This window comes from Mus caroli, chromosome 13 (assembly GCF_900094665.2).
Source record: "Mus caroli chromosome 13, CAROLI_EIJ_v1.1, whole genome shotgun sequence".
NCBI classification, from domain to species: Eukaryota; Metazoa; Chordata; class Mammalia; order Rodentia; family Muridae; genus Mus; species Mus caroli.
The window spans coordinates 54,483,473-54,507,732 of NC_034582.1; the positions used below are offsets into that span (position 1 = coordinate 54,483,473).

The window sequence follows — 24,260 nt, forward strand, 5'->3', positions numbered from 1 at the left end:
GGGGTCGTGGGTAGCTGGCGGGTGTCAGGCAACCCTGCGCTCCCGCTACCCCGGCGCTGATCCGGCCGGGTGAGGCCTGTGGCCCTACTCCGGTCTTGTACTCTCTGGGGAGCTGGGACAGCTAAGCCTTAGCCTTGAACTCTGCTTCCTGGAGCAGATGAACTCAGCCACCACTCTCAGTTCTCGGAAGTGATACAAGATGCACCCACCAAGGGATGGTCCTTGCCACCGGAAGAGCTCTTATGTATGTTCTAACATGTCACCATGCTACGACGTTCCAGCTCAGAGCCACACGATGCCATCTTATTAAAATGTCGTTGTTTGATTTTTGTCCCCAGTGGAGACAGTCGTAGATCTCTCTAGAATCATTGCAGCCTCCTGTCCTCTGAGTAGCAGAATTGCCCCCACATTCCCTCAGGGTTCTCGGGCATGGTTAGCTTAATCTTTCTGAAGCACCTCCTGGGACCTCTCTCCTTAGCTCACACAGAAGAACCTGCTAGGAACAAGCCAATGACCATGGAACAAGTGTGCTTTCACTTAACTTCAGAGGACCAGGCTTTGACTAACTCAAGGGTGACTTCTCTTTTACAACCACTCGGAGTGAGACTTAGTGTCAGCGGTGAACCCTCCCATTAGTTTCCAAGCCCCTCCTGTCCTATACTACCTAGTAAGAGTCCAATATTTGCTGCTTGAAATGGGTCGGAGGTTAGGAGGTCATTCTGCTCTTGCAGAGGACCTGGGTTCAATTCCCCTTACCCACATGGTAGCTCACAGCCATGTATAATTCCAGTTTCAGGGGATCCTGTTCTCTTCTGACCCTCAATGAGCACTGCCTGTACACTGTGCGCATGCACATATGCAGGCAAATGCACACACATACAAATAGGTTTTTAACAGAGTCTAATATACTTGTAAACCATTAAGATCATACTCCATGGAACTTAGCTATGGTATTGGATCAATAAGACAAATATCTTCATAATCACAGACACATCTCACCAGTAACCAAGCCTCATAATATACTCTCTCACCCAGTACCTTTGTCACACTGGTAGACTTAGGGTAGCCCTAGAGCTAGGGCAAGGCTAGCCCTAGAGCCTGAGGAATGAGTTGAGAGACAGCCTGTCTATTTAGGGAGAGGGTCAGCTATAGGGAGAAGTGTGTGCTTTACAACATAGACAGCAACTCTCCTTTCTCTTTGTTCCGTGTCCTCCCAGACCTTTTAAAAGAATGTTTTATTATTTGTGAGTTTCACATTATCTGCCCCAGTCCCCTCATCTCCTGACCCCACTTGCAAATGTTCATGAGTGATTGGTCTAGTTTGAAATCTTCTTCTGTGAGAAGATTAACATGGTGTCCTCATTGGGACATGTCCCAGTTATCCTGTTGCTGCCCTGTGTCATGGAGAACCGAAAGCTCTGAAACAACAGGACTGGCCCCTTCATGTGTCCCAACCATTTGTAGATGATAGAGATTTCGGGGTGGGCCAACTCGGAGCCCTGGATCAAGGCCAAGGTGGCAGCTGAGCTGGTCAGCTTGTTGTCTTTCCTTACCCACACCACCAGGGAAAGGTCTCCAACACTGCTCTGGCTAGGCCACCAAATGCTGCCAGGACATCTGCAGGAGGCAGGGCATCGGCAGGAGGTGGGGCATCGGCAGGAGGCGGGGCATCGGCAGGAGGCGGGGCATCGGCAGGAGGCGGGTCAGCTCACTTACTCTCATGCTCTTAGTGCCTCCAGAGCCAGCTCCACAGCACTACCCAGCCAGCTGCCCAATCAAGGTGCAGGCCCCACTTTCCCAAGTGCTTTAGCCTGTGAGTGGCCGTTGCCTCCAGGTTTAAGAGTTAAGAATAAAGCTGCCAGACACCTGCTATCACCTGCACAAAAGTCTTTGGTTATGTTTGGGTAAACACCAAGAAGTAACATTGCTGGATCATACAGTGGGGGTGTGGGCAGCTTTGTAAGAATCAGCCAAACTGTCTTCCAATGATACTTGGTCCCACTCAGATGGACTCCCAAGATACTCAGCTAACCATCGCCCATAACAGCAGTTAACTCCATCCTCAAAGTTCATGCTTACATCAGATTTAAAGCTTCTCCTTCTAGCACCCCAGCCTGGACCTGCCTGAGTCTGGTGAAAAAATATTTCCAGAAAAAAATTATATATCTATATATCATCTATATACCTATATATCTATATCTATATACGTATATATCTATATCTATATATGTATATATCTATATCTATATACCTATATATCTATATCTATATATGTATATATCTATATCTATATACGTATATATCTATATCTATATATGTATATATCTATATCTATATATGTATATATCTATATCTATATATGTATATATCTATATATGTATATATCTATATCTATATATGTATATATATCAATCGAGAGAGAGGGAGGGAGGGAGAGGGAGGGAGGGAAGGAGGGAGGGAGAGAGAGAGTCAAGAGGCACTGAGGAGAGAGCACAACTGGCCTGCTTGGCTACGGCTGCATCTCTTCACGGTTCTGTGGGTTTGTCCAGCCAGACACGGTGCCTCAAACTTAGACACCCTCTGCAAAGGCTGTTTTCCCCTGAGAAGCATCCTCATCTTACCCTTTACTGATAGAACACAGGCTTCAGCCCCTGTAGTTGTGTCTCTATACCTCCCATCTCTGTTGCAGCACACAGTCATTGTCTGAGCAGCAGCTCAACTCTGGAGTGTGATTCCAGACCCTACTTCAGAGGATACTGGGAATTCCTTATGTGGTTTCAGGTTGGGGTCAAGGATTAATAAGAGGGAAGAATAGGTTGCCTGTCTTAAGGAATATTCCAGCAAAAGACCAGTGGCTGGCTCCATTATTTCTCTTACTCACCTGTCCCCCTTCCCAGGAACATCCCCCCCAAAAGTAAGATTGTAGGATTCCAGGTAACTCTAGGACCCATGTGCTAAGATTGTAGGATTCTGGGTGACTCTCGGACCCATATACACTTTTATAAGGGTGGGATTCTGGCCCAGCAGGCAGGGCTCTTTCCCCAGGGAACACAGACAGGACAGTCAGGCTCAAGCTGACTGAGGTACAGGGCACATGGGTGCTGCACAGAAATATACATGAAAGCAAAACATTCATAAGCTAAATAACTAAAAATTTAAAGATTGTTTTGTGGGTCAACATGTCTGATAATATGACTCCTGGCTGGAATCCAGTTGCGGATTTTAAAGGTCTCTGCACCTGGCTTTGCCTGCCAAGAGACACTGGGATCTGGGGTTCATAATAGAGTACAGCAGGTGACATGGGCACGACTCTGAGGATATCCAGGGGATAGAATAAAAGGATGAAGATTGCGGTGATGGGTACCATTGCAGTTTGCACGAGCAATGTTCCCATGGGGTCATGTGTTGGGCACTTGACTCCCAGGTGGTGGAACTGTCCAGGCAGGTTATGGACAGTTGGGGTGCTTAGCCCTGCTAGAGTACATCCCTGGGTTAGACTTGAAGGGTGTGTGGCCTCATCCACTTTCTACTCCATTTCTGTGCTTTCTGTAGAGAAAGATGAAGTAGGTGGCTTCCTGCTCCTAGTGCCTTGCTATTTCATCCCTGCCATTCTGGATGCCAAACCACTAAGACTTGGAACTGTAAACCAAACCAAGCCAGAGAAGAACACCCTTTCTTCCTTAAGTTGCTTTTTTACCAGGACATTTTATCACAGCAACAGAAATGTCACGAATATAAGCACCTATGAAAACTGCGTGCACGCATCCATTCCAAGAGCCACTGCAGAGCTTTTGGCAGCATCCTCATTGGGGGTGTGGGGGGAAGGGGACGGTTGCAGCAGCAGCAAAGATCACTGAACAGCCTGAGCCCCCTGAAGCCACTCTAGAGGTACACAGAGACAAAAACCCGCACAAGGAACAGCTCTAGCCAATCCAAAGTGCAAAAAAGAAGAAAGGGGAAGGGAACCAGGGTGGCTGAAGCTTGGTGAATAGGGGAGTATCTTAGTCAGGGTTTGTATTCCTGCACAAAACATCATGACCAAGAAACAAGTGGGTGAGGAAAGGGTTTATTCAGCTTACACTTCCACATCGCTGTTCATCACCAGAGGAAGCCAGGACTGGAACTCACATGGGACAGGAACTTGGAGGCAGGAGCTGATGCAGAGGCCATGGAGGGATGTTACTTACTGGCTTGCTTCCCCTGGCTTGCTCAGCCTGCTTTCTTATAGAACCCAGGACTACCACCCCAGGGATGGCACCACCCACAATGGGCCCTCCCCCATTGATCACTAATTGAGAAAAATGCCTTACAGCTGGATCTCAGGGAGGCATTGTCTCAAGGGAGGTTCCTTTCTCTGTGATAACTCCAGCTTGTGTCAAGTTGACACACAAAACCAGCCAGTACAGGCCGTACAGCAGGTGGCAGAGACAGAGCTGAGCCATGCCTGTGGTGGGCAGGAATTTAGGAGTCCTATAGCATGCGTGGATTTTATTACAAGTATGTTGGAACCTGGTGAAGACCTGTTAAGAGAAGAGAACAAGCTCTGGTTCGGCTCACCTTTTTCTAAGAGCGTCTTCCTGTTGTGTGGTGGGTACATTACAGAAAGCAGAAGTCAGGCAGGGGCCTTAGAATATAGCACAGTGATACAATACTCAGTAAGGCCCCAGGTTCAACCCCTCGTACCACAAAGAAAAAAGTCATGAGCCGGCACATCAGTTGGCAGACCGTCACAGCCGCATAGCTGAAAGAACACAGTCGTGGGGGACTGGGGGGGACTTGCCACTGGTGCTTGATGCTCCTTCAGGTCAATTTCAAATTGAGAGGATCCTTTGCAGCAAGGGCTCATGCAACACAGGCAAGGCTTAAATATAGACTCAGGGGAAAACAAGGACTTAGCAATGGCTTCAAGTGTTCTCGCCTGAGCAAGGGTTTAGTCTCAATGGGAGTTTTTAGGAGGATGAAGAAACAGGAATCCAAAGTGTGTGTGTGTGTGTGTGTGTGTGTGTGTGTGTGGTTTAATCTTTGGGTCAACAGTAGACAGAACTCCAACGACAAAGGTAGAAGATCTTGTAGCCTCCTGTTTCTAATTTTTAGATTGAGGATCACTGGTGCTCTTACCCAGAATTTTTGGACAATTTGCCATGGCTTTTTTGCATCTGTCAACCCTGATATTCTGAGAGTGTTCTTGTCTTCATCTCTAAAGACAAATTTAGGGCTGAAAAGAATCATATCCCCGAGTCTATGTTCAGAGATGAGCGACTTGTACCGAAAGACCTTTATATGTTTCATGAAAGTTATTTTTGTAAATGGATTCAAGTAGACTTTAACAAGCAAATATAGCACCCTAAATGCCAGAGATCTAAATAGAAGATTCAGCAGAAGCAATGTATGACGGCAAAGCACGGGGACCTTGGGAGGAAAGCTGAAGGAAAGTGATCAGAGGAACTGAGGAAGGACTGAAGATAGGGAAGGGAGAGGCACAGGGAAAAATGCTGGCTGGTCCTCCAGGATGCCAGCACCAGGCCATCCTTTCTACCCATTGAATGAAGAAAGGTTAACTTTCTTCTTCAGAGTCAGCTCAAATTGTATTAGAGGTGAAATGTTGACATCAGTAGAGACATGATCGCACACCTGGCAGAATATCAGGGTGAAATACTCAGGAAAAATAAGGACGGATATAGGGAGGGCCTCCCAATCTGAAATGGCCAAGAGAAGCAACCAGAGAAAAATCAAAGGAGGAAGTCTTAGGTGTTCTGAGAAATGAATGAATTCCATCTTCCTTAGGGTTCTGTTGTTGTGAAGAGACACCATGACCACGACGATGCTTATAAAGGAAAGCATTAACTGGGGCTGGCTTACAATTCAGAGGTTCAGACCACCATCAGCATGGCAGGAGGAATGGTAGCAGGAAGACATACACGGTGCTGGAGAGAAGCTGTTCTATACTTGAATCTGCAGGCGGGGGTTGGAGGGGGCTGGCCAGGGTTGGCCAGGAGGGGGAGAGGGGAGACTGCAGTTGGCTTGAGCTTCTCAAACCTTCCCCCCACTGACACAAGTCTTCCAACAAGGCCACACCTCCAATAATGCCCCTCCCTATGAGTCTATGGGGGCCATTTTCATTCAAACCACCTTGGATACATACGTGCTAATGGGGAAAGGGTCCATGCATCAGGCTCCCCCTACAGTCCCTCCCTCTTTCCAGGGGTCAGAGAGAGGGTAGCAACATAGTCAACCTACTTTGCCTCCCAGAGCCTACCCAAGCAAGGCACAAGTTATGGTTGTTGGGTCGTGATACCAATGTAGACTGTGCTGGGTCTGAGAAGAAGGGTCTTGTTTCCTTGGGCTCAGAAGCGCTGGTGATGGCCTTAGCTGGCTTGCATAGCTAGTCACATGACATGGCAGACTTAGGGAAGGCAGGCAGAGAGGCAGAAATGGAAGAGTGACTGACTGGAAAGTTAGTGGATCGAAAACACCTGTCTCACCTTGCCCTCTTGGTTTTTCACTATGACTGCTGACTTGGGGGCTCTATGTGTTGGTTCCTCTCTTTCATAAGCGGTGAGTATACTAGATCACAGGCTGTGAGTTTTTTGGGAATTCCTTAAGATACTACCCAGACACAGCAAGTTTTGTATGCATACAGGTTAGACAACCTGACTTGAAAATTTGAAAATATCCCCTTATTCTTTGAGAATGTCATGCCATGTATTTTAATCATACTCTCCCACTCCCACACTGTCTTAGTTAGGGTTTTACTGCTGTGAACAGACACCATGACCAACTCTTATAAGGACAATATTTAATCAGGGCTGGCTTACAGGTTCAGAGGTTCAGTCTATTATCATCACGGTGGGAGCATGGCAGCATCCAGGCAGGCACGGTGCAGGCAGAGTTGAGAGTTCTACATCTCCATCTGAAGGCTGCTAGTGGAAGCTGACTTCCAAACAGCAAGCCCACAGCCACAGTGTCACACTTACTCCAACAAGGCCACACCTATGCCAACAAGGCCACACCCACTCCAATAAGGCCACACCCATGCCAACAAGGCCACAACCTCCTAATAGTGGCACTCCCTGGGACAAGCATAGACAAACCATCACACACACCCATACCAGATCCATCCCTACACACACTACATACAACCTGTGTTCTTTCTTGGCTATATGGCCGTTCACTGCAAGTGTGGTGGACCTACCGAGGGCCACACCCTTAAAGAAATCGACTCTCCCTCTCTCAGCACCCTGTCAGTTGCTGGCTGCTCCTCCTCCACAAAAGATGAGGCTTCATGCCCACCTCTTCCCTTCATGCCTGAATCTCATCTGGCTCAAGGAAAAGCCAAAACAGTTTAAGGTGATGACACGACATCAAAAATGGAAAATCCCATACAATGAAACTTGGTTTTGTATGCGAAATGATTTAAAAGATTATGCAGAATAGTAGCTACTTCACAAATGTTAATGTTCAACCTCAAGTGATACCTTATCAATGTTTAATAAACGTGTGTCTGAGCATGATGAAAACATACACGTCCAGTCTTGGTGCCGAGATTTTGCTGTTAGGCCAGAGCTGTTTCCCGAATGTATGCTTTGGTTTAGTGCTGACCTTCCAGCAGCCTAACGCCTCTTCAGAACTCGCCCTAGTGGGGAGCTGCAGGCCAGGTGTGCACTGACAGGTGTGTTCTTTTCTCAACGCAGCGAAGTTACTGTAGCACCTTAAGTCATTATTCAGAGTCATCTCTAATGTTAATTGTATTTCCTCTTGGACACAGACACAGGAATTGAACAACTTAGAAAGAGGATCTTTATCTTGGCTCATGGGTTTAGAGGTTTGGTCCATGGTCCCTTGGTCCAACAGCTGGTGATCTGCGGCATGCTTATACAACAGTGGTGGGAGCCGTGGTAAAGATAACTTGTTTACCTCAGATCTGGGAAGTAGAGAGAGGAAAGGCCTTAGGTTCCAATACTCCTCTCAAAGGCACACACCCAGTGAGTGACCTCTCCCCCACTAGGCCCCACCTTCTAAAGGTTCCTACCTTTAGGTCACTACCTCCTAAGAGCACCCCCAAGCTGAGGACCAAGCACGAGACATGCAGGCCTTTTCCAGCCATTTAAGATCTAAGTTATAGCACCTGGCCAGTGGCCACAGCAGAACAGGAATGGGGTCTGTGGACAGCATCACTTGCCTGCTTTCTTCTGGTTAGTGCTTCTGCAGCAAGAGTCAAGCCTGGTTCAGGGACTCAGAAAGACAAAGGAGAAACATGGAGCTTGCGTATAAAGCATCCACTTTAACTAGGACTTAGGGACAGGACACTGTTGTTCATGGTGCATTATGATGTTTAATTCAACATCACACCAAGTGTTAAAAACGAGATGTAAGAGTTTTTAAAACTACACACCACCCATAAGCTTCCTCCTCTTTCTTCTCCTTCCTGAAGTATTGGGTTGCCTTGGTGGGATGCAGTGGAAAGCTACACCACATAGCTTTTCCTTAGAAAGGAAAAATAGAAATTCACTGCTGTGAGCAGAAAAGCTATTTGCCGGAAACTGAGCCCTGTTTTCCCACAGCAGAACAGTCGAGCTTTATAGTACATGTGCTTTTATTGATATGTTTGATCTGTAGGTACCTCTAAAGAGACACAGAAAAGTGTTTCTGATGCAGTTCATGTCTTTAGCACAGAGCGTGGCACACACAAATCTGGCCCTTAGTAACTGAGTTATGGTTTAATTCTCATGAGCATCATAAGGGCTCATGATATCCCTTGCATGTGGCATGATGTTCTCTAAGCAATATATATATAATGTATGTACCATGAGAGGACCATAATCATGACAAGTTGACATGTGGGTTCCCTAGAGAAAGTTCCCCAGTTACTGTTAGACTCAGGTGGACATGGCTCAGTCTCCAGTAAAAGGAAAGAGGCTATGTCTTTTTATCTTGCTCTAATGTATTGTCTCCATCTTAACTCCATGATAGAAGGTAGATTCTGGTTGGGTCTCCAGCACTGATTAAGCCTGGAGCTAATAGTGGTGTCTCTTCACCCATGGCCTGTGTAGTGTGCTCATTTTGGTAAACTCGGCTCATACCATGAGGGACAATTCTCAAAAGGGAAAGCCTTCCACCACCCACCCACTCCCCCTATCTATTCCTATTCTGTCAACAATCCTTGCTACCTGGAATCCCACCTGTGATGCCAGGAGTTTTGTCCGCTGTTAGTGTTTGATGCAGAGGGCTGAGTTCAGAATGGGCAATGCCAGGGTGGTCCTGGTTCTATAAGAAAGCAGGCGGAGTCAGTCATGAGAAGCAAGCCAGTAAGCAGTGTCCAGCAACGGCCTCTCCAGTTGATGCTTCCTGCTTTCTGCCTGGAGTTAGTTCGTACACTGATTTCCACAGATGATGAACTACAAGCTGAAGGACAGAACACTTGATTCTCTCCCTGAGATTCTTTTGGTCACGGTGCTTTACCACAGCAATAGAAGCCTTGACTGAGATGCCGCTCCATCTGGATTATTTCCATAGCAATACTTCACACCAGAATTTGTCACCAAACCACCACAACACAGTAACCTTAGCACAGAGAACGCTGCGGGTATACACCTCTGCAGCTTTGCTTACCTTTTCTCAGAACCCTATCCCATCCCTGTGGCTTGTCACCATGAGAATGCCCTGTACTAAATATCATTTGGTCTCATGGGTTGGTCACCACAAATGCTCATGAAGGAAAAATGGTTTAGGAACATTGAACATTTAAAGATGGAGCTTAACACTGTATACTGAATCTAAGTGCACATACGTGCAATCCCCATAGTTGGCCAGCAGGTGGCATCAGATCCCCCGGAACTGGAGTGACAGATGGTTGTGAGCACCTGTGAGCACTGGGAACCAATCCTGGGTCCCATGGAAAGTGCTAAATCCTCTTAATCATTGAGCCATCTCTCCAGCCCTTAATTTCATTTTACCTAAAGAATTCTTGTGTCTCCATCCAAAAGCAATTTCTTGCCATCACTGTGACTGCAGCCACACACTCTAGTGGGAGAAGATATACTACTTTCCCTCAAAGTCAAATGCAAACCAAGAAGAAAGCCGTATCAACTCAAACCAAGAACTCTAGGCCCTTTAGACGACGAACAGTGCACAAGCTGATGGCACAGAGCTCAGCCCTAAACTATGGGTTACTTGAGGTCATGGGGACTCTAGGCATCCATTGTGCCTTGTCCCATCTTGTTAGGACATTCCAGGGTCTTCCCACTCTCCCTTAGCTACGCTGAGGGAACTTGGGCAGAGCCTGGTCTATCACCTGCACTGTGAATGATCTGATCCCAATCTAAAATGGTAGCAGCGTCAATTGGGCCAGTGGGATCAGCGGGGTCAGCAGGTCAGGCATCCTCTTGGACCGTGATAATCTTACGAGAGGCCACAGAGTTAGATGCTGAGTCATAATGGCCCACCTCCTAGTCCTCATATCGGCTCAGTTACTCTGGACCACAGTGGCCTCTGAAGGGAGGTGCTGCTGAGGCGAGATACTGAACTCCGTGTGTTGTGTGGAAAAAGTCCTCGGTGAAATCGGTGTTCTGATGCGGCTCACTGGCACGTCTAGTGTCTGAGTGTCAGAGGGCAGCAGTGTGTGGCATTCTTCAATCCGTACGACAGCCTGCCTCACTCTGGCAGGACGGAGATGACGTAACTATGTAAAGGGCATTTGGAAAACACTATCGTTAACAGGAAGTTTGCAGACATCCTCTCTGGCTAATGCTATAGTATTTGGCCTTGGAGTCACTACGCTTATGACCAGATTGCTTCTATAAATGCGAAGAAGTAAACATGAATATTCAAGGTTTTAAATATCAGCAGTTTTGGGTTGGTTATAATCAGTTCTGGATGTACAAGAGAGGATAGGGTAGCCAGACCAGCATCAGAACTTCTCCTGGATGACCCGGGGCTGCTTCACTGAGGAGTTAAAAACAAGGGCTGGATTTCCCTCCTGGCAGTATTCCCCCATTCAATACCAGCCCTGTGGGAGCCCTAGCTCATGCTTCCTGACAGAACCCTCATCCTTCTGGATGTGGTCACAGCCCGCAGTCCAACCACAAGGCTCCCCAGGTTGTTCTTCCGGGGGAAAACCTTGCTTGGCTCTGCTGTGTTTAATCTTCTCACACAGATGCGGTCGTCCATAGCGAGCAACTGAGCCCCAACCGCTGCTTAAAGTTTGCAGCTTTTATTAATTTTTTAAGGAACAGATCGAGGCAGATTGCTGGAGCAAAGCAGTCATGTGTGTGCATGATGTGGAGGTCCAGGAGACCTTTCAATATTTAATGCAACCAAAAGCCTCTGGCAGCCGATCATCTCTTAATGGGGCTTGCCCTTTGGCCATCTTCTTTCTGAGGGAGTCAACTGTCTGGCTTCCAAACAAGTTGTCACTCACTTGGTGAGTAACTACCACAAGCTACAAGTGGCCCCCCAGGCATCATTGGTCTTTGTTGGTCGAGTTTAGAAGGTCCCAGGTCGGCAGAGCTTGTCTTCAAACACGTGTGGTTTCAGAGTGAGCCAGACACTGGCATGGGTTGTGTTCTTGCCTCCCTGTGAGCTCAACACAGAATGAAATCTGTCAGGGAACTGGATGGTAGGGCTGAGAATTTCTATGTGAGAAGACAAGAGACAAGCTGGGGGAGACTAAGCACTCTCCTGGTAGTTGAACTGCATTCACACCAGAGGGGTCTTAGGAGAGGTGCCAAGGAGCAGAATTGGTTCTGGACTGAGCTGACTGACAGCTAGCATTCCTGAGAACAGTGGCTGCAGAGAGGACAGAGGTGAGTGTGAACCAAGAGGGCGGCACTGCACTTTGGGAGAAGCCAACAGACTGGACAGCTAATGGCTTCACTTCTTCCATCTCCCAGCGTGTCTGGGGAATGGGCTGTGCATGCTTCACTCATTGTTGCCAGGGATAAAGATGGTGTGTGTGCATGCGTGCGTGCCTGTGTGTGTGTATGTGTGCGCTCGTGTATGTGTGTGTGCAAGGCAAACAAGAATGAAAAAAAAAAAAAAGCCTAGGCTGTCAGCGTGAAGGGGAGACATGGAACAATGCTTTTGGCCACTAGTTTATACTTATATATTTGACCAGAAACTTCTTTAATTTCATCAAATCTTCGTCTCCTAATGGAGAAAAGGAACTTGTTAAGTCACACAGAACGTCTCACAGTTTACAATAACTAATGACTACAGACTGTATCCTGTGAATTTCTTAGGCAAGAAGTCCATTTTGGAGGCTGGAGAGATGGCTGAACTGTTGAGAGCATTGGTTGCTCTTGCAAAGGACTTGGGTGTGGTTCCCAGTACCCAAAGGTTAGCTCACAACCATCTGTAAATCCAGACCTGGGGATCTGACGCCCTTTTCTGGCTTCCACGGGTACTGCATGCACATAGTGACCAGGCATAGGTGGAAGCAAAACATTCACTATACATAAAGTGAAAATAAATATATCTTTAAAAAGTAAACTGTGTAATTGTAATGATTGGATATACCATTGTGATTTAAAATAATAAAATCATTAATTCTTTTTTTAAAGGATTTATTTGTTTGTTTATTCATTTAATGTATGTGAGTACACTGTCGCTACCTTCCGACAGACCAGAAAAAGGCATCAGATCCCATTATAGATGATATTGAGCCATCATGTGGTTTCTGGGAGTTGAACTCAGGACCTCTGGAAGAGCAGTCAGTGCTCTTAACCTCTGAGCCATCTCTCCAGCCCATGAATTCTTATTCAAAAGAGCTTTACTTTTATTATTTTCTCCAGTTTCTTTCTCTCTCTCTCTCTCTCTCTCTCTCTCTCTCTCTCTCTCTCTCTCCCTTCCTCTCTCTTTCTTTCTTCTTCCTTCCTTCCTTTCTTTCTTTCTTTCTTTCCTTTTTTTCTTTCTTTCTTTCCTTTTGTTTGTTTGTTTGTTTTAAACATCATTCAAGTTGATAGAGTTGGGGGGGGGGGCGACAGTCAATTCAAAACCATAGCTGTAGATTTTATTTTGACCATTTATTTTGATACTCTGTGTTAATCACTATCAAAATCCTGAGGTGCTCTGCTTTTCTTGATGGAGCATGGTTCCTGGCTTGCTTCAGTTATCTCCTGCCTGGGCCTCCATCTCCCTAGCCATGTTGGTCCAGCCATGTTGAAGTGATATACAGCCTTCACCGAAGGGTCTTTTTATGGTTCCTGGTTTCATTGCCTTCTTCAAGCTTCTCTCCCTTTGCTCCAGCCTTAGAAGGAAGGGGTGAAAACCTGGTGACCAGGTCATGATCACTACTCCCACAAGGTTGAAGAATGAAGTCTTCCTAGACCTCCTTTCTGATGGAGTCCCCCCAAGTCTGTAGCAAGAGCAGCTTTGCACTGTGCAGTCCTTGTTCTGAGAACATCTGACAGAACCGCTACCTGCAGACCCGTGGTCTTAAGAAGTTAAGAATCTCATTAATTAAACCTTTTAAAAATATTTACTTGAGGTGTGTGTGTGTGTGTGTGTTTGTGTGAGCGCAGGTGTTCACAGAGGTCAGAGACATTAATGCCCCTTGATGTGGAGTTACAGTCTAGACTTGAACTTAAGTCCTCGCAAGAGCAGTATTCGTTCTTAACCTTTGAGCCTTCTCTCCATCCAACCCCAATACATACCCACCCCACCTCCCAACCTCAAACAAACGAAAATGACTTTCCCTGCATCTAAACTAAGGCTTTGTTTTGATCTATTGTTTAAGAGAAAGAATTTGATTTGGGACAGAGAGTAGCAAATACGAATCCCTCTTGAAGAACATACCATGAATATCTTTCTCCAAAAGCAGCAGCACTTGTAAAAAATAAAAAATAAGAATAAAAAACAACCCCACCTTTTACTCACCAACAACCCCATCGGCTAACTTTATTAGTGGTGTTCCTTTTGGTGAGGTTCCTTAGCAGCATCTGATGTGTTCGCGTAGCTATACTAAGGGCCCTGAACAGCCAAGGCGCTACAGAAGGAAGGCTTCCTTGAAAAGAAATGGCATATGAACCCACCTTAAAAAGAACTTTGGTTACGGGGAGATCAGACCTTGCAAAAAAGTATAACGAAGTTTTTCCCGGGTGAGCATCCATGACTCAGCTTTCTGACTGCACGTAGAACATGTGTTTGGCCATCAGGAAAACCATCAGAATAAGTGAAATCGGTTTGTATCTGGCTCTGGGCAAGCAAGCCAAGTATCTTCTCCAGAGAGTAGCTGTCGGATACACTGGGATAATCGAATGGAGATTCTTCGCAGAGGGTGAGATGCCATCTGGGAGTGGATGATTAGCAATGTGAAGTGCTGGTTTGTAGTTACAGAACCATACCATACCGTGTTATACTGGCAGTATCCAAGGGCTACCTTCACCCTGTGCATTTAACCAATCAGAACAATGGGAACCAGCCCAGGATGGTTGCCAGTAACAACACATCAGGAACTAGAAACAGTTTCTAAATCACAGGTCTCATTCAGTGATACTGCTAGCTGGATGTTCATCACCCCATTTGTTCCTCCAGCCTGCCCACTGTGAAGGACACCCAGCCTGCCCCACCCTGACTCTTGGAGCATCCCCAGTACCCCTGGCTGGTGGGCAACCAGAGGCAGAGATTCAGACTCCCAGTGCCACACTTGAAAACTAAATCCAGTCTCCCAAATATTTAAGCAAGAGCATGAGATCAGGATGCCAAGGAGCCCAGTTCAGAACAAATGGCTCCCTGTGCTCTGCAGTGAGGGGATTGTAGTTCTGTACAGCCTGAAAGCCAGGGAGTGTCGACAACAGAAACATGACAGTAATTTGCTATTACTGGGACTGCTCCTCTAGTGAGTCTATTCTTGTGGCGTGCCTGAAAATTGGGAGGAAAGAGCAGCCGCAAAGGGCTGTGCAGGGTTGTTCTAAGTGGGCCGAGAAGACTCATGGGTCCTTCATGAACTCTTGTTAGACTAGATCACATCACTCACATGTTTGAAAACAGAAGAATGTATTCTCTATATAACACACATGGAATCCCCAGAGAACCTGGAAAGAAATAAAGAGAAAATGGAGGGGAAAATCTGGCCCAAAGAGCTAAGTAGAAAAGAAATGTCATGATGGAGAGACATGCACATTGAGACTTGAGTGTCATTGAAGGAAACAAGAGCATTTTCTTTGGCCGCTAGCAAACAGAGCCTCTGGTCCACTTGGGGCTGTAATCAGTGTAGCCTCGAAGTCACTGGCAGCTGAGGAATATGGCAGTCCCTTGTGTTGATCTCACCCACAGTTTAGAGAAACTAGGACACAGAGCAGTGTTACTACAGGTCAGCATTGTCCCCATTGGGAATAGCCAAAAGAGTCCAAAGTCTCTGACCACAAATCGGTGGCGAACACAATGTGACATTGTGGATACTCAAGAAAGCCTGGAAGCTCTCGAAATCAGCACACCCCAAAGTTTACGGATATCTGGCTCTAGGAGGCCTCACACAGATATATATCTTGATATGCCTTAGTAACAAGAAAACTTAAATCCCTTCTCATCCGTTGAACTTCTCAGATGCTTGAACATGGTCTGTGATTTGAATCTCCAAGAAGGGCCAGGCTCCTGAGGACTGAGGCAGCTTTTACACTTAGGGGCTGGTGTGCAAAACCTGACACTTTGGTTCACACTTCAACACATGCTGATCACAAACTGGATTATAACTTGAGTATTTCCACAGAACAAATGATTTTTTTTCTACCAAAATTCCCCCATCTAGCTCCAGGCTTTTCTGATTCGTCTACCATGCTGTTGGGGGCTTTTAAAAAAAAAACCCTAACCTTTTGTCTTTCAGGATTTCTGAGAAGCACATTTATAAATGGCTCTCAAAGAAAGACCTGCAGAGGAAGGGACTCAAAGACAGATGCCCATCTCCAACCCTAAACCTTCCCAGAAATATTAGCAGACACTTGACCTTCTTTGTTTAAGATTCTCCCCTTCAGATGCATTAACACTGGGACTTAGCACAGCCAGAAGACAAAGCCACAGATTGTGACCTGTCACTCTGAAAGGCTCACTGTAACCCCTGGAGATCTGTCTTTCAGGGTAATGAGACATACTGTATTTAGGGCCTCATGAGGTCCCCAGCAAATGTCTGCTGTGTGGATGAAAAAGGCCAGGGAGGACAGCTAGACCTTAGACTTGTCTGTCCCATGGGTCACCGCGTCACCTTGGGCATACGGTAACCGGTGACGCAGTCTCATCGGCAGAGTTCAGTGAAGCACCGTGCGTGTTCGTGAAACTCGATGAAGCATGGGCAGATGTCTGTAAACCTTAGAGAGCTTTCCGAGTGTGTTTTGGGAGAACATCACACACAGAGACAGGAGGTTGTACAGCTGGGCCAAGTACTGGGAACTGTGTGTGCCAGTGTGCTCAGACCTTATGGAATATGGCCTGGGGAATGTGTACCAGGCTTAGAGAGCATCAGAACCAGCCTCGACCTGTCCAGAGCACAGAGCAGTCTTCACTTTGCCTGGTCAAGGCTGCCAGGTCCTGGGGTGTCACTTACCCTGGGGCCGTGAGTCCTTCTGAGCATTGGGAACTGTTGGCTCCTCCCTGTGTTTCAATAGCTTCTCCTGGTCAATGTTCTGAGTTTGGAGATGGAGGGTCAGCCAAGGGGGTATCCACACAGTCAGGCTGTACCATATTTCCTGGTTGGTTAGGATTTGTGCCACATGGGTTATGGCATTTTCCTAGGAGGAAATGTCGTCAGACACCTGGGCAGGGTCATTTCCTTTGTGTAAAAAACCACATATCGATACTGAGAATGAAAGCTGGGCGGGGCTTCTGCGTCAACAAATCGATATTGAGAATGAAGGCTGGGCGGGGCTTCCGCGCCAACAAATCGACATTGAGAATGAAAGCTGGGCAGGGCTTCCACATCCACAAATCGACATTGAGAATGAAGGCTGGGCGGGGCTTCCGCGCCAACAAATCGACATTGAGAATGAAAGCTGGGTGGGGCTTCCGCATGCTCTGCATCCTGAACCACATCTAACTCAGGCTGTTTGTTGACTGTCGGTGCGGTGCCCTGGGCTTCGGTAGCACCAGAGAATTGCCAACATTGCGTCATCAAGTTTCTCTGGCTGAACTAACGCTATCTCCAGGTGATTGCTGGGGCTTCTGTTTTTACTGAAATGGGTATTTTTCTTAAAAAAAAAAAGAAAAAAGAAAAAAAGATAAATTTATCTGTTGCTGTTAGTAAACTAAGGATCGCCCTATCATAGAGGAGAGTCTAAAGCTTTGAGTACAAAAATATAGCTCGCAGGCCTTGGTTGCCTGTCAGTAAAATGGAAATAGTAACTTCCATCTCGGGCACCACTAGGTTGGTGCCTAGAAGAAACCTTTGCTTGCTGTTTTGGTCAAAATTATCACGTTGATTAAAGGATGAATGGATGGGTCGATCTCCCCAACAGGAAGTACATGAGGGCTTTTGTAAATCCAAAGTGGACATCAAGCGAATACCCTCTGCTCACCTCTGGCTTCTCGGAAAGGAGAGTTGCAAAGAACATTTAAAACGTTGTTTTGACTATTCTCTACCTTCTGACTCTATTACCCAAGTGTCCCTTGAAAGAGCCACCTTCCCCACAGCCACCTTCTGCGCTGGTTCCAGATGACTGACGCTTCTACTGATGCCTTCCTTGACAGGTCGGTGGCCACACAATGTTGCCCATCCGATGGATGCCTCCAGAGAGCATCATGTATAGGAAATTCACCACCGAGAGCGACGTCTGGAGCCTGGGCGTTGTGTTGTGGGAGATCTTCACTTACGGCAAGCAGCCCTGGTATCAGCTATCGAACAATGAGGTGGGCAATATTTTGGGAGAGATCCCACCCTGCAGTGCACGCGCACGCGGGCACACACACACACAAACACACACACACACTCACGAGTCCTACTAGAGCAGCAATCTAAGATGCAGCCGTGGTCTGAGGGTTCTTGAGCTGGGAGCCGGGACATGGTCATAGGTGGCTTTGTTGGAGTCAGCAGCTCTTCCCAGAGAGCCAGCTGTGTACCTGAATTTCACAGCCTCATTTTAATAATTTTGGAGAAAGAGAGACACTCTGTTTTTCTAACCCAATCTCGCTCCTTCTAATGACAGGGCTGAGAAATGATTTTACATTGCTCGTCCAACAAATTAAGGGCAGCCTAGGTGGCCCATGTCCCCCCTTCTGGCAAGAGTTTCTGCACTGCTCCAGAGATTTCAGATCCTGCTAGAACATTAGCTACTGGTGAAAAAAAAATCTCAAGTGTTTGTTTGCCTATTCCAATTCCTTCACGGAATACAATGACCTGTTGAAATCCATGGGGGACTGGTTCCAAGAACCACACCCCCCATCCCCACCCCCACCCCACCCCGACCAGATTAGAACACTCAAAATTCCTAACACTGAACATGTACTCTCTGCAAGCCACCTGGGCATCTCCTTCCCTGTGGGTCATCTCCAGCTTACTCACAGGAACAGTACACACAAACGCAGTGCGAATAGCGATCATGCAGCATGTTTAGGGAGTAATGACAAGAGGAACATCTGCACATGCTCGGTACAGATGTCATCTTCCTCGAGTACTTCCAGCCTGCTGCTGTTTGGGTGCACATCTGGAGCCCGTGGAGACGGAGAGCCGGCAGTGTGTCAGTGTTGAGGCATAGCACCTCGGTCAGGTGTTTCCAGTCTCTCTCTCACCTCCATGCCTGTGTTTTTAAACTCAGCTCTGATACCCGGTGAGCCTAGTCACTTCTGCTGTCAGGGGGTCCCTGTCAGTCAGCACCTCACACAAAACTAACCCAGGCTCTACCCTCAGCCGGTAAAACCCGAAACACGTAGGACTTTCTGTGTGGAGTTTAGACAACCCTTTGTGAATACCTGGTGCCTATCCCAGTTTTGTGAAATCGCAGTGGCTCTCTTCCTGGTGAGCAAACACTGAGAGAGGCTTCTTCTGAGACTGAGGCAAGGGGGCCATGAGTTTGTAGGCAACATAGCAAGCCCACTCCTACAAACAAAAGCCCCGCCTCTCCCACTGGAGTCTGTAAGGGGAAGATTGGGCTGGGAACCTTCGACCTCCTCCCTCCTAGCCTTTCATAAAAGCCTTTCATAAAAGCCTTTCTTTAATACAAGGAGCTGAAAGTTATTCCACTCTGAGGCTGTATCAGCTCCTTCTCTGTTGGTAAATGGTTAAGGAGACACACGTGCTAACTGTCCCGATTTAATCAGCACACACCTGTGTCTGTACAAACACAAATTATCCAGAGGTAAGCAATGTAATCCCGCTTGATTTTTAAAGAGGTAAAGACAGGAGAGGCCCCTCCTGGCTCCTCCCTCCTGCAGGCATCTGCAGACCCTTCCCACAGGCTTGGCTTTTGCCCTGCTAATCCTGCCTCTGGTCTCCCTCCAGGTGATAGAGTGCATCACCCAGGGAAGAGTCCTTCAGCGGCCTCGAACCTGTCCCCAGGAGGTGTATGAGCTCATGCTCGGATGCTGGCAGCGGGAACCACACACCAGGAAGAACATCAAGAGCATCCACACCCTCCTTCAGAACTTGGCCAAGGCATCTCCCGTCTACCTGGATATCCTAGGCTAGGGTCCTCCTTCTGCCCAGACCGTCCTTCCCAAGGACCTCCTCAGACTGGCCTACACGACGAACCTCTTGACTGCCGCTGACGTCATGACCTTGCTGTCCTTCGCTCTGACAGTGTTGACAGGACCAGGAGCGGCTCTCAGGGGGAGGCAGTGTGTGCTTCTCCATCCACAGACAGTATTAACTCGCTTCTGGCATCGTCTCTTTCTCTCCCTTGGGTTTGTTTCTTTCTTTTGCCCCTTCCCCTTTTATCATTATTTATTTATTTATTTATTTTCTGGTCTTCACTGCTTCACGGCCCTCAGTCTCTCCTTGACCAATCTGGCTTCTGCATTCCTATTAACTGTACATAGACAAAGGCCTTAACAAACCTAATTTGTTACATCAGCAGACACTCCAGTTTGCCCACCACAACTAACAATGCCTTGTTGTATTCCTGCCTTTGACGTGGATGAAAAAAAGGGAAAAAAAAATCAAACATCTGACTTAAGCCGTCACTTCCGATGTACAGACGTGGGGCGTTTCTATGGATTCACTTCTATTTATTATTTATTAATTTATTTATTTATCACTCTTCTTATTGTTTTCTGGTGGTTTTAGCCTATGTGTGAAAAGGAAAATTTGTGTACAATCTGGGAAAACTTTGTGGGAAATGAAAATGAGAGCGAAAGAGAGAGAGAGAAAAAGAGAGAGAGAGAGAGAGAGAGAGAGAGAGAAGCTTTACCATAAACCACAGCATGAGCGAGACAGAGACAAGCCATGGGATCAGTCGGGAGTCCGTTGTGCTTAGGAAAACCCAGCAGCCGTTAGCTGGGGGAGCATGTTCGGCTCCATCCCCCAAGCACCTTTCTGAGGAGGACACAGGATGTTGAACTCTGCTTCACGGGCAGAGTTTCCAATCACAGATATTGGCTTGCACTGGAAAGACAGTTCCCACGGGACCTGGACGGACAACACATCCTACATTCAGACATTGTGGTCGGGCACGGTGACAGAGTTGATCCGTTTCTCAAGTGTTATCTACCAAGCTTTTGTGGAGTTCCATCAAAGGAGATAGATTCTTGCTCAGATATAATTTCAGGAAAACCCGAGTCCTTGACAAAGACAGGAGACGCTCTCAATTTGGAGGCAAGTTTCTCTTACCTTGAACTTTTTCAGACAGCAACTCCCCCCAGCCCCATCTTCCACTCTCACCTGTCTTGTAACTGTGCAAACAAAAGTGTGCATGGTCTTTGTCAATTGATACCTATGTGCACCTGTGTGCAGAAACTGTTGTTCCAGCTGTGGTGCCTGATTAGAAGGGCGGATCCATAAAAGGTCTAACCTAGGCAACTTCGGGAAAGGAGACCAGATCAGTAGCTGGAGGCACTCTCCAGTAGGCGGTGAGGGGTTTACTGAGTAGGCGTGCTGAAGCCTGGATATCTTCACCCACCTCAAACCCACCGGGCTGCAGGACAGGCACAGGCCATCCCGGAGGAGAAGGGGGAGCTCTTTTGGGATCCCACCTGAGGTTACGTTCAGTGTGCTCCAGTCAAGTCCCTTGCTCGGGGCTCTGTTTGGGGAGAGTGGTTTCATTCCAAGGTACTCATTATTAGTATGCTGTTTGGTTAACTATACTCCATTAAAAAGTTAAAAAAAAATGAATCAAGCCTTGACACTGTATGGCTGATGGGAGGCTGTGCCCAGACGGAGCCTGGAGATTTGCGCCCGCACATGGTCATTGGTTTTCCGAAAAGAGAGGGTAAATTTATATAGAAATTTACAGGTATTTGGGTAGTCATTTAGACCAAGGGAGAGAGGGAGACCAGTGTTTCCATTTCTCTGCGCCCCCTCTGTGAGGGGAAGTTCGATACACTTGGCACCTTTATAACCGGAGCCAGATAGGAAGGGAGTGACTTAATTCACCTTAGAACATTTTATTTGGTGTTTATTTCTGAAGGTGCAAGAGCTCTGTGTAGATTTCATTTGTGACCGAACATTTCTGGAGCACTGTGTTTTCTAGCAGAAACTCCAAGAGCCAGTTCTCACAATGAAACTTTAAAAGCTGTGTAAATTGACAGAGAGCAGAAGGCGATCCAAGAGGCCCACTCAAGCGAGCGGTGACACGAGGCACATGCCGTGGCCCTTTCTGTTGTGCTGGCCCATGAGAGATGGGAGCTATTTTTGTCCTCTTCGTCCATTAAAACAAACCCCTCCAGAATACCTATAATAATATAACGAAAGCCATATCTCTGTGATCTATACTTTCAGGTATAGATCATTAAAGGACCCATGGTACTGTCAGGCACTGTGGAACCGTGAGGCAGCAGAAAGGCAAGGGCACATTTGTACATGTTCCTCTAGCTTCCGCCAGCCATGACCTAAGAACTCACATAGGCCGCTTGCTCCTAGTCTGACCGGCTGCCCTGGGAGGAAAAGCTGCAAGATGCTCAGCAGAGAGCAAAGGAGGGGATGGCCTTGGAAAAGGCCAAGGTTAGGGAGGCCACGCAGGAATACACCAAAGGGCTGTACTGAGAATGTGGGAGCATTCCATTCCAGGTTTGTATTTTCCTCAGCAAGAAAAAAGAGCAGATAGAAAGGTGGAAGAGGAGAGAGAGGAAGAGAAAGGAGAGGGAGAGGAGAGAGAGAGAGAATCCTTATACTTTTTGGCAAGTCCTCGAAGGTCTCAAAATAAAAGTGTCTATGCAAGTGCAAATTTTTACAGTTATTTATACTAATTATTATTGTTATTATTAATTATTAATATTATTATTACCAGTCTCTCTGTTGTCTCAAGAATATGTGCAGATTTCAGAGCATTAAAGAGTATCTGGTTTCTTTTAAAGTAGTTGGGTGAGCCAAGGACACCTTAAAATAATTGTCACTGTTCATCTGCTATCGCCTTTCTCATGGTATTTTAAGTTTTAGAAAAGAAACATTCTTATTCTAAAACATATCCCTCTCCATAGATGACCAAAAAATGGTGTTAGCAAACCGAAACCTCCCCCGATTCCTGTCTGACATCCGATCCATTTCTCAACTGCTTGATGATTTCTGAGCGCTTTTTGCATATGTTGTCAAAATATTCATATTATTTTGGTGAGGGAATGGAGACTCAGAAACTCAGAGGACAAACATAAGCTTCACTGAAGTCTGTCCACCAGATACAAACTAACATACAAACAAGACAGCCAGGGAAGGAAATGTGCTAGCAGCGTGTCTGTGAAGCAGGGTGGGAGGTTAGAACAGAAGGAGACCTGTGCAGTGCACGCAGAAGAGATGTTACATCGTGTGCTTCTGCTCCTGGCTTCTGCTGCCTCCCAACTTTGCTCTCAGCCTCATTTAGAAAACGCTTCAAACACTGCTCTTCAGGGTTCTGTCAGAACTCACGCACACGTGCTCACACCAGCCCCGCTTGTGACATTTTTATGTACTTCTATATAAATATATACATAATATATGTTATAAACACTTGATTTATACATATACAAATGCACACATGTAGTGTGTTTGTGTGTTTATGTATAAACATATAGGCACATGGTAATAGAATAATTATAAGTAGGGTGCAATATGAATAATTTGCATAATATTTGCTAAGTAACCAAAACTTTCCAACGTCATGTGGCACTTCATATTTCCACTCTCAGTGTGGGTAAGGATGGACCACACCACACTTTCAGCTCTGTGCAGCCCTTGGATGGAAGATGTGTTGAAAAAAAAATCACATCTTTCCTAAAACAACTGACTGAAAGCCATCCTCTACATTGAATCTGTTCTCTGGCTCTTTGCAAAGGAGAAATGCAGACAAATGGTCTCCTTGTGTCCGAGTCCTGGGAAGGAGAACTGGGTTTTCTCTTCTTGCACATTTGGACCGTGCTCACCTTTCCTGGCTCTATGCCCTTTACCCTGGGCTCAGAGAGGAAGCGTTCTAGACCCCAGCTGCAGGGCTGTAGGGAGGCAAGTGTCTTCGAGGCTGATAGCAAAGCATCCAGGAATCTATAGCAAGACGCGCAGCTCGAAGTCACCCCTCATCCACACGACAAGCAAGAGCCAGGGCGTGCAGTGCTGTCCATCTTTAGGACGGGACAGTGGGGTCCTCGGTCAAGGGCAGTCTTTCCCTAAGCCTCTCCTTTTGCAAATGGCACTGCCAGCAGTACCTGGCATTAAGTCACGTCTAATTTCTAAAATGGCAGCACAGACCCGTGTGCCCTCATTGCTCTGCCCCCACATGCCTCATCCAGTTTCAAACTTGACTTTCCATTTGGCCCTGTATTGTGGTTAAAGGAAATCTCAACAGAGGGATGGCTGTGACCTAAATCCCCAGATGTCCAAGTTTGCAGTGAAAGCCAGTTCTTCCCAAATGTATAACTGGAATGTAGGGACTCAGGCTGTGATACTTCATACAGAAATCTCAGATGTTATTGTTAAGAATTGGGTTGGGAGGGATTCATCACTAAGCCAACAGTAATGCAGGAGGGCGTGGCTGATCGTTAAGCCAATAGTAGTGCAGGAGGGCGTGGCTGCTGTGAGGGCTGGAATCCATCTCTGCTGCTAAAGTTCAGGGTTCTCAACTCTTTTCAGCTGTTGCGGCCCTTCACTTCTTTCCCTTCGGCGTTATTTATTTGTGTATTTATTTATTTGTTTATTTATTTATTTATTTATCTATCAACTTTTGGTC

General features: G+C 46.7%; 1 protein-coding gene across 3 annotated transcripts in view; it reads left to right on the top strand.

The window, feature by feature from the left end:
- Positions 1 to 20,324, top strand: part of Ntrk2 (neurotrophic receptor tyrosine kinase 2) — a 315,292-nt gene extending 294,968 nt beyond the window's left edge. For all 3 annotated transcript variants that reach the window (XM_021180131.2, XM_029468409.1, XM_021180130.2), the window contains exons 17-18: positions 17,671 to 17,829; positions 19,418 to 20,324. In XM_021180131.2, coding sequence (XP_021035790.1) covers positions 17,671 to 17,829; positions 19,418 to 19,603 — 345 coding nt within the window. In that variant the 3' untranslated portion in view covers positions 19,604 to 20,324. The remainder of the gene's footprint in view (positions 1 to 17,670; positions 17,830 to 19,417) is intronic.
- Positions 20,325 to 24,260: the final 3,936 nt, after the last annotated feature.